The 10243-nt window shown below is 55.0% G+C and overlaps 1 protein-coding gene across 1 annotated transcript in view; it reads right to left on the reverse strand.

The window, feature by feature from the left end:
• Positions 1-8961, reverse strand: part of PCSK6 (proprotein convertase subtilisin/kexin type 6) — a 34444-nt gene extending 25483 nt beyond the window's left edge. The window contains 4 exon segments of the mRNA XM_032123402.1: positions 3652-3756; positions 8741-8803; positions 8805-8924; positions 8926-8961. Of these exon segments, the coding sequence (XP_031979293.1) occupies positions 3652-3756; positions 8741-8803; positions 8805-8924; positions 8926-8961 (324 nt within the window).
• Positions 8962-10243: the final 1282 nt, after the last annotated feature.

The following is a 10243-nucleotide window of genomic DNA, read 5'->3' on the forward strand; positions in this document are numbered from 1 at the left end:
GGAGAAAGGAGGCACCAGCCAATGAACTGGGAGGGCTGTGTGGCACATCCCTCCTTGCTGGACACTTTCTTCCTGATGGCTCCAGATCTTTTGAGAGCTGCTCATGGGGATGTTTCTATTGTTGTGACTAAGGTTTTGTAACAAAAGGAATAAAAATACAAAGTGCAACTTTTGTTGAGCTCATTTATGTAAAACTGTCAGCTGAACTGAGTTCTTGCACAGTTTATAGCTTTGTGCCTCGGATGGAGGTGGATGTCACAAACCCGACAGCTTCCAGCCTAGAGCTTGGGTTTTAAACACATATATATTATAAAGAAAAAAACACTGTTGAAAGGGGGAAAAAAAAATGTGTTTCATAGAAAAATGATTTTCCAGGCTGCCTTGGCTGCCAACAGCGCACCACTTTGCTTACACAGTGATGGATTTAAACACTGGAAGCAAAAATATAACTTCACGGTCTAGTTAAAAAAAAAATAAAAATACATTAAATAGAGGTTATGGCCCAAATAACGTGCTTTTTTCCTTAGAGCACCACTCCCTGGCTGCACTTCCATGGGTCTCACTGCCGGAGCCACAGCTACCACCCTTCCCTGCTGCTTTGCTGGATGCAGCAATGTTAAGGTGTGGGATTTTGGGGGTTTTGCCAGGAGCTGCCTCACAGGGATGTCTTCATCTCAAACAGACTCCTGATCGACCCCAGCGCTGCCAGCCAGGAGTCGATGGAGATGTCATGTGTGGACACAGAGAAATCAGCAGTTTAAGGACATTGATTTCAAGAAGGAGTTGATAAATCAATGTGGCTGGCATGGGAAAATAGGCAAGCAGGAAGGAGTCTGGGGCATCCCTGCAACAGCTCCTGCAGCTCATAAAACTCAGATCAACTGCCACTGCTGATCCAGGGTGGGGGAAAAGCTTCTTTGAAATGTAAAAAAACTAAAAGAAAGGCTTTTTACCTACTGGAAATGGCCCAAACTGTTATAGTCCTGACACCCAGGGTCCGTGCTCTACCCTGCAAACCCTAATTATTGCAGAATCACAAACCGGTTTGGGTTGGGAGGGATCTTAAAGCTCATCTCATTCCAAATCTTCTGTCACGGGCAGGGACACCTTCCACCAGACCAGGTTGCTCCAAGCCCCATCCAACCTGGCCTTGAACACTTCCAGGGATGGGGCAGCCACAGCTTCTCTGGGTAACCTGTGCCAGGGCCTCACAACCTTTGCAGCCAAGAATTTCTTCCTAGTATCTCATCTAACCCTGCCCTCTGTCAGTGTGAAGCCAGTCCCCCTTGTCCTGTCACTCCAGGCCCTCATTCAAAGTCCCTCTCCAGCTCTCCTGGAGCTCCTTTAGGTAAGGCAGCAATTAGCAATAAGGAGGTGACTGTGAGTGGCACCAAAGGACCCCATGAGGAAGTACAGGCAGCCCCAAGCTGGACCCTTCACCCTTGATGGAAACGGAGCTGGACCTTTTTATGCTCCCCCTCACTTTGAGATTTCAGTGGATGAGGCCTGGATCTGGCCAGCCTGGGAGGCTCCACCAAACACAATAACCAGCACATGTGAGGGTGCAATTCCCTTTGCAGCTTCAGGCTTATCCCAGTGGGTGTGCAGGAGTCAAAGTGGAGATCCAGGATAAACAAGATGGTTCCAACACGTTTGCCATAAAGCACACCAAATAATTCAGATGGGGTTGATTTTGGAGTGGCGCATGGCCAGAGGCACAGGGACTAAGGCCATGGCATCCCCTGATGAGAATTAAGAGACTGGAGCAGTGAGGATGGAGGCTCAGGCACTACATGGACCAACACGAGCATCCCAGCGAGCCAGGAAAGTTTATGGCAGTAAGAGATGCAAGTGGAGCCCTAAGAGGTGTGGCACAGCATGACGTGACCCCACTCTGCATCCCACTGTCCCTCCCCACCTCCCACCACCACAGCCTGTCCCCAGAATTGCTGGATTTGCCACATCCTTCCTCCCTTTCCATCACCTGCCACCTACCTCCCTTTCCATCTCTTGGCTCATATCAGCCCCAGGAGCAGCCAGCTGCAGGGTCTCTTGGGGCAACAGGGCAGCTCAGCAGCACCGTGGTCACACAAGAATCAGGACCCTGGCTGCTTCCCTGTGTGTCCTGGAGTCTCCCCTTTCCCAGACTCTTCCTGAGGACAGAGAGCTTGGCCGTGGTCCTCCTGCCCAGCTCATGCCACCGACCCCCACAGCAAACAAATAACAGCACTGGAAACAATAGCCCCTGGAAGGCATGAACCACCCAACATCTGCAAACAACCGGATTGGCTGGTTCTTCAGGATTTCTGCAAGATTTGTTTCCATCTTCTCTATTCCAGCTCCTGTCCTCCTGCCTCGAGGTGATGTTTTCTCGCATGCATGCTAAGCTGGTGCCATCCAAATGCATCACTTAAACGATTTGCTAATGTACATGGGAGAGGGGGAGAAAGAAGACATGCCAACAGGTTTTGAACTGATAAAGAAGGATTAAGAGAACAGGAATTAATTGCTCCAGCTTGGAGCCCATAGAGCAAGGCAAGGTAAATGTTAATATGACTAAAAGCCAATTGATTTAGTTTGCATTATAACCAGACTCATTTAAAAGGGGGTATTTCAAATGCAGAGAATTCATCGTTTGCTGGGATGCCTATGCATCCCCCTGAGGGCCAACAGCTTTAATTACAGCCTAGCACACTTCCAGGGCACCAGGCTCCCCTCACTGAGGTTTCCCCGCTGGCAACGCAGCCACGGGTGTGAGCAGCCACGCGTGTACTCGTATGCCTCCTCCTCAAAAATGTGCTACAGACCTTGTCCAAATATTTCACAGCAAATCTTTCCGGAAAGCCTGGGGAGGGCAGGGCTGCTGTGTGTGTCTGGAGAGATGTGGATAGGATGTGTGGTGCTGAGTGGGTTGGAGATGTCTTGAGAAAGAGCATCCCAAGGGTGTCTGGGAACATCCCAGGGTGACCAGGCATTGCTGCAGGCACCAGCAGCTTGCTACAGCATGCTTGCTACCTTCACCAAAATGGCTTTTTCTGCTTTTATGTCCCCCTCTCCCCAAAAAAACCTCCTCACCATTAACCCTTCCCCTGCTCTGCACAAGTCACATCTCACAGTGCTCAGGGGGAGCTGGGGGAGGAGGACAAACCCTTTCCCACCACCCCAAACCCATCTCACCCAGGTCCCTCCTTGTCTTTTTCCCCCCCTCCCCATTACTTTTGTCAATTCAGCTGCACTGAAAATCCCTTTGGATGCTTGCTCTAGGAAAAAAGCAATGCAGAGTTATTGCCAAGGATTTCACACATAGCAACCATTGAGGCAGCAAGTGTTGTGGCAACTGGATCAACACCCTGAGCATGCAACAGCCTTTCTGTCCTGGAAAGCTTTTCCCCCTTTTCTTCCTCCCGGCTTTCGGGCAGATGTTAATGTTTAGTCACTTTTACGTATTTTTCACCACCACTCTCCATACCCATGTCCAGTGAGTCACTCGTGTGTGCACAGGGCTGTGGCTCAAGGGTAACATGTCACCCCAAGATGCTCCAGCTCATGCTTGACCCAGATCAAGCCAACAGCCTCCTCCAGGGGCAGGTGGGGAGCCCCATCTCACCACTCCGCAGTGGCTGGGGGACTCCAGGCTGCTCAGTCCTGTACCTTGGGGTCCATGCGGAGGAAGTTGTGTGGTCCCCGGCTGCTCAGCGTGGAGCGCTTAAATGTCTTGCTGTGGTGAAAGTGGTAGTAGTTTTCCAAGCTTCCAATCTGCAAAAAAAGAGGTTATTTGGAGATTTTTTAAAGTATGTTTTCCCATGGCTGCCCCCCATTTTGTACTGGCAGCATCAGTACAGCCATGCCCTGCACCCCAAATCCCTCACTCACACAGAACTCCCGGAGCTTGGGAGGATGCAGGATGCTGGCACGAGCCCCGGTGCCGCTGCTGTGACAAACAGCGTTGGTGGTCGGACGCTGCACTGGCACAACAGAGCCCGGAAAACATTTTTATGAATTTTCACCCATTAAATGCATCTTTGAAAACTGCCTTTCATCAGCTCCCAAGCAGAAATAATGAGCTAAAAATGAGCTCAGCAGCTGCGGCGCAGCCAGGGGAGCTGTGCCTCATCCTCCTGCCTTCTCCGCCCGATGCTCTAGCTTCGCCCCGGTTGCACATAAGGAGAGGTGATGCGATCCCGATCCCCGCTCACCCTGGGATGCTCCTGGGAAGCGTGGGATATAAATGTGCATAGCCTGGAGTGAGGGATGGCAGCATTTGGAGGAAAACACGGTGCCAGCCACACCACCCTGCCAAGCCCCAGGGTGGCTATGCTGCCTCCAGCCCTCTCATCCTGGCATCTGGAGACACCACAACTCCTCTTTTTTCATCCCAAAAGCACGGATAAAGTCCCGGGGCAATGCAATGAATCGAGGGACCTCAGCCAGACACCACATTTGAAACACCCCACGGGGATTCACAGCCAGAGGGACAGGAATGACCCAAAAGCTGCACTCACTGGTATGTGGCTCCCAGATCACACAATTTGGGTACAAATTGGGATTTTGCTATAAATTCACTTTTGCCTGAGGTTGGTTTTCTTTTTTTTTTTCCTCCCCAAAAAACCCACATTCCATGTCAGGAGCTGGATGCCGGGAGCCAGTGACATTCCCTGTGTCTTGCTCACAGGACCAGAAAGAACCATGCTACAAGCACCCGTCTGCAACCCATGAGGCAACATCCTTAAGACCATGTGTGACCCAGGGGCCAGGGTGACATTCCTGAGGCCAGACCAGGGCTGGTTGCAATGGAAACAGTGGGAACGAACAGGTTTGTCTGGATCAGACGCTAAAGCAGATGACAACTCCTTACATCTTTATCACACTGGATACCTTGAGATCTGCCAGTGTCTCTTACGAGCATTAAATATTTAATTACTCTTGTTCTGACTTTTATGCCAGAATGTCATTTCACCAACTTTACTGCTGTTAGTGTGATTTTGTAATTTATTTCCACTCAAATTCATTTAAACCCTCCTTCTTCCCCCTTCACATTACAGCATAGCTGGGCATTTTCTTTAACATTCACATAAAGAGGTTGCTCATTGCAATCTGCATTTGCCTTTTAAAACCCATTCTTCAAATTCATTTGCACTTAAAAAAGGGAAGGAGGATGCTTCAACCTCTCCATATTTTAGGGAAACCTTGGCAAGGCCACCCTACCTCTTGCTCACTCTGCCTGGAAATTGGAGTACAGAGCTTACCATAAAATCCTGCAATGATTTGGGTTGGAAGGGATCTTAAAGACATCCAGTTCCAACCCCCTGCCATGGGCAGGGCCACCTTCTACTAGACCAGCTTGCTCCAACCTTCATCCAACCTGGCCTGAAATAGCAGTGGGGCGTCCACAGCTTCTCTGGGCAACCTGTGCCAGTGCCTCACCATGCCCACAGTAAACAATCCTCTCCTAAGTAAATAATTTCTTCCTTCCTTTTCACAAATAAATGCAAAATTTCCACGTGATGCAAAACAGCAAGAGCACTGGGAAGGTAATGACCTCATCATGGGCTCTCGGGATACATAGCGACAGCAGCAGGAAAAGAACTCTGTGCCCCACTTCTTTATCCTCCTGGGATTTATGGGCAGAAAAACAAGAAAAACCTTCCCATGCTGGGAATACCTTGAAAAGTCTGAGCAGAGTTTAGTCCCAGTGGACCAACCTGGTAGACCTCCAGAAGTCCTGTTACTCCTAAGATATTCTAAGGAGAAGAACTTGTAAATGTCTTTTTTTTTTTTAATGAAAAAGGATTTTTTGTCCTCCTTGTGGTCAGTCATCTCAGTAAGGCTCTGCAATGCAACCCCTCCAGCATCTCACCCAAACTGTTTCATCTCTGCAAAGTACAGCTACACCAGCACTGGTGTCTTCCAGAAGAGTGGATTCAACTGGGAAGGCAGTGAGCACTCTCCTCCTGGGGACACCACCCATTCCCATCAGGAACAAGGGGCCCAGTCACCGAGCTCTTGACTTCAGGAATGTCATTCTCAAATGATCACAGATGTATTCAGCCCAGTAAGGATCAAGCCAAGAGCTGCAAGATGACAGGAATTCAGGAAAGCTCCAAATACAACCCAAAATGAATCCCATCCATCTCCTGCACTGCAGATGAGACCAATAAGGATGTGCCAGCCCTTCCAAAACTTACTGTTGGACACCACACATGGAAAAATTCATATAAACCCTGCAACCAGGATAGGAAAGGGCTCACCATCACCCCCGGGCCAGTGGCACTGCCTGGGGTTCCGGCACCGCACCATACCCACAGCACCCTTGGCCAGGGCCTGTCCCGGCTCGCACCGGCACAGCTGGGGAACAAAGGCCGGCAGGGAGGAATGAGCAGTCGTTTGAGGGTGTAAAAGCTGTTTCTTTTGTTTAGTTGTTTGCTTCACTTAAATAGAAGTTGACGCAAGTGATTCCCCAAGGGAAATGTCACTCTGCCATGACCCAGAAGGGTTTAGAGTGTCCCAGCTCTTGATTTGGGCACGGGAAAATGTGAGGAGAACTCAAAGCTGTGTGTGCCAACCCCAGCAATGCCTTTCCTGGGCAGTATAATGCCAGGAGCCTCTAGGATTGCATCGCAGAGAAAAAGAGGTCACCAGCCACCAAGGCAGGGCTGAGCCTCCTTGCACCCAGCTGAGTCTTCCAGTGACCATCACCTCTCCTCCTCTCTCACCACTTTGGAGTCCACTCAAACATCTTCCCAGGGTGATAACATCCTTGGCAAGAGTTTTCCAGCAGGTTTTGTCCAGAATCAGGCCCCCAAGGAGGGTACATCTCACGGGGGACACTGCCATCACCAGCAGCTCCACAAGCTGATGATGCAGGAGGAGAAGAGGGGGACACCCAGGTCCCTACAAGGCTCTAAACACCATGAACCCTGAGCACAACACTGCAAATGTTGTGTGCTCACAACACATGAGCACACGTGCAGAGAAAGCAGTTCCTCAAGGTTTGGCCCTGGACAGGACCCAGTGGAAAAAGCCCAAAACCCAGTGGGAAAAGCTTGGAGAGATGGAGAGCTGAAGGCAGGGCGTTGAGAGCAGCTGGGGAAGCCCCAGTGGTGCACGAGCTCCCAGTATCCACGGGAAAGCCGGGAGCCAGGAACACCCTGATGCAACCACAGAAATATTTCCCTCCCTCTCCAGCCTGCACAGGGCTGCCCCGGGGAAAGGGCTCGGCAAAGGATGGATGCTCCAGTGGAGCCACATTGTGCCCATGGGCGAAATGCCTCCAGCATCATAGGGATGAGCTCAGACAACCGGGATGATGGGGAAGGAGGAAGGGGTGACAGATGCTCCAGCAGGGAAGGGACACAGCAAAACCCCAGACCAGGAGCTGACGTTAGGCTGATGCAACTGGGGAGAGTGGGAAGTTCAATCAAGATATCCTCTGGCTGAAGAGGGATAAACACTGAAAAGCTCTTTGGGTTGCACAACCACCTTCGCCCAGCCCTGTGATAGAGGCAATTGAATAATACGTGATTTTCTCCTTGGTGGGACTAGAGCTGAGCACATAGGTAGGAGACTGAGGGTGGGATGTGAGGGGTTATCCCCCACGGGAGGTGACAGACACGGGTGCATGAGACAATGTGCCCAATTCAGCCTCCCCCCCAAAAAAATGTTTACGCAGCACCCCGTGACTTTAATTATAGTTAAAAGCAGGGTTGCGATATAAAGCAAGGTTATAATTTGTAGTCCGGGAGACACCTTGGGCAGGAGGACAACCTGAAGTGTCACCCAGTCAAAAAAGCGCCGGGCAGCGCCATGGCAATAAACTCTGGAACAAACTCCGAGGACACCAGCCTGCATCTGGGATTGCAGAGGATGAAGGAATTGAGAGGAAAACGAGCTGCTGTGCTGAAAATCGCCTTTAAGACACCCGTGTTCTGCGGGGGTTTGAAAGCAAAAGTTCTCTCTGTTCCCAAGATCTCTGATAAACCCGGGCCAGAAAGTCCAAAGTTTGTTAAACCCACAAATACAACTTTCCGGGTTGGGAGGAACTTGTGCAACCCCCCGGCGGTGCGGGGCGAGGGCACCCCGAGGAGGGGCATCGACCCTGGAGGACCCCGCCCCCGGGCCAAAGCGCTCCGACAGCATCCCCGCATGGACCCCATTCTCATCCCGACCACTCCGGGGGGCTCATCTCCCGCTCCTGGGGCCTCCGGCACCGCCTCGGTCCCGGAAGATCAGGCAGCTCGGCGGGACCTCCGGCAGCGGGGAGATCTCGGGGTCCATCTCCCGCTCCTGGGATCCCCGGCACTGCCCCGGTCCCGGGAGTGCCGGCAATTCCGCGGGACCCCCGCCTCCTCCCCGGTCCCGGGACCATCGTCAGCTTCCCGGTACCGGGAGTCCCAGTGCGAGACCCCGGGCAGCTCCCCGGCGCCGAGCTCCCCGCTCCAGGGATCTGCCGCAGGCTCGCAGTGCCGGAATCCCCGGCAGTTTCCCGAGACCGCTCCGCCTTTCCGATCCCGGGACCCCCGGTAGCTTCCCGGAACCCTCGGCTCCTCTCCGGTCGCGGGACCCCCGGCGTGAGACCCCCGGCAGCTCCCCGATGCTCCGAAGGCTCAGGGTGCCAAAACCCCCGGCAGCTCCCCGGTCCACCCGCCAGTCCCAAGGGCGACCCCCCGGCCCCGCATCCCCCGCTCCCGGTGCCCCAGCACCTGCCCGCTCCCGGAGCCCCCCGTCCCCTGCCGCCCCTTACCTGCCCCAGGCTGATGTACCCGTAGGCGGCGGCGAGGCGGGCGGCCTCAGCGGGCCCCCCCCGCCACCCGCACGGCCCAGTGGTTGGTGTAGACGGTGCGGGCGGGCTCGGCGGTGGCCCCGCGCACGGGCAGCGCCAGCGGCAGCGCCAGGGCCAGCAGGCAGAGGCGAGCGGGCGGCGGGGCGGGCCGCGCTCCCCGCGCCGGGGCCGGCGGCGGGCATGGTGCGGGGCCGGGCCGGGCTGGGCGGAGCGGGGCGCTGCGCCTTTTAACCGGCCCCGCAGCCCGCGGGGGCGGGGGGATGCTCGGGGGGGTGGCGGGGAGGGCCCGGGAGAGCGGGCGGACGGGGCAGCTCCGGCACTGCCCCCCCGCGTCCCCCCGCCTGCCGCCGGGCAGCCCCGCTGCGTGCCCGGCGCTGCGCCCCGGAAACCCCCCCGCACACCTCTGCAGCCCCTCTGCCCGCCGCCGGGCAGCTGCCCGGACCTCTCCGTGCATGGCTCTGTGTCCCTTCCCCGCGTATCTCCGGACAACTCCCTGTGCCCCTCGGCATCCCCCCTACGCGTCCAAGCGCTGGTCCCCGAACAGACCCCTGCATTCCCCCCGCGTGCCGCGGTGCTGCTCCCCGGAACCCCCCCTGCCTCCCCCTGTATTGTGACCGGACAATCCCCTGTACCCGCTGCATCCTCCCTGCGCGCCCCAGTGCTTCTCTGTGAGCAACCACCTGCATCCCCCCGCATCCGCCCGCATCCCTCTGCATGCCCCAGCACTGCCCAGCGGGTTTCCTCCTGCACCCCACTTCATCGTCCTTTGTACCCCCGCTTCCTCGGGGTACCTCCCCTGCATTCCCCCTAGACAGCCCCCATGCATCATCCCAGCTCTGCTCGTCAGGTAACCCATGGCACCCTTCAGAGAGAACCCCCGCATCGGCCCCACATCCCCCTACGTGCCCCAGCACTGCTCTCCAGGTTTCCCCCTGCACTTCCCTGCATCTTCCTTTGTGCCTCTGCAACTCTCGGGCATTCCCCCTGGCCAGCACTCCATGCATCCTCCCAAATCTGCTCTCCAGGTACTTCCTGAACCCCGTGGAGAGACTCCCCACATTCCTTCCCCCTGCATTCCCTCAGCCAGCTCATCATGCATTCCCTGGTTCTACTCCCCACGTAGCCCCTGCATCCCCCTAGACAGCCAGTCTGAGCCCCCCCTCCCCCTCTGTCTCCCTGGATGCATTGACCACTGCCCACATCTCCCCCACCCCATTCCTCCTGCATCCCCCTAGGCATCCTCCCTCACCCCCATACCCTCTGTACCACCCCCACAAGCACACTCCCCTGAACCTTCCCCCTGCATCTCTCCAGCACTGCCACCCACATTCCCTGGGCATCTCCCCTTCACCCCCAGCACCCCCTGCCCCCCATACCCCTGGCACCCCCCTACACCCCCAGGTGAACCCCAGCCAGCTCCTTACGGATTTGGGAAAGGCGCAGAAGGAACTGGCTGGTGGGGAG

The sequence above is a fragment of the Corvus moneduloides genome, chromosome 13 (genome assembly GCF_009650955.1).
Source record: "Corvus moneduloides isolate bCorMon1 chromosome 13, bCorMon1.pri, whole genome shotgun sequence".
NCBI classification, from domain to species: Eukaryota; Metazoa; Chordata; class Aves; order Passeriformes; family Corvidae; genus Corvus; species Corvus moneduloides.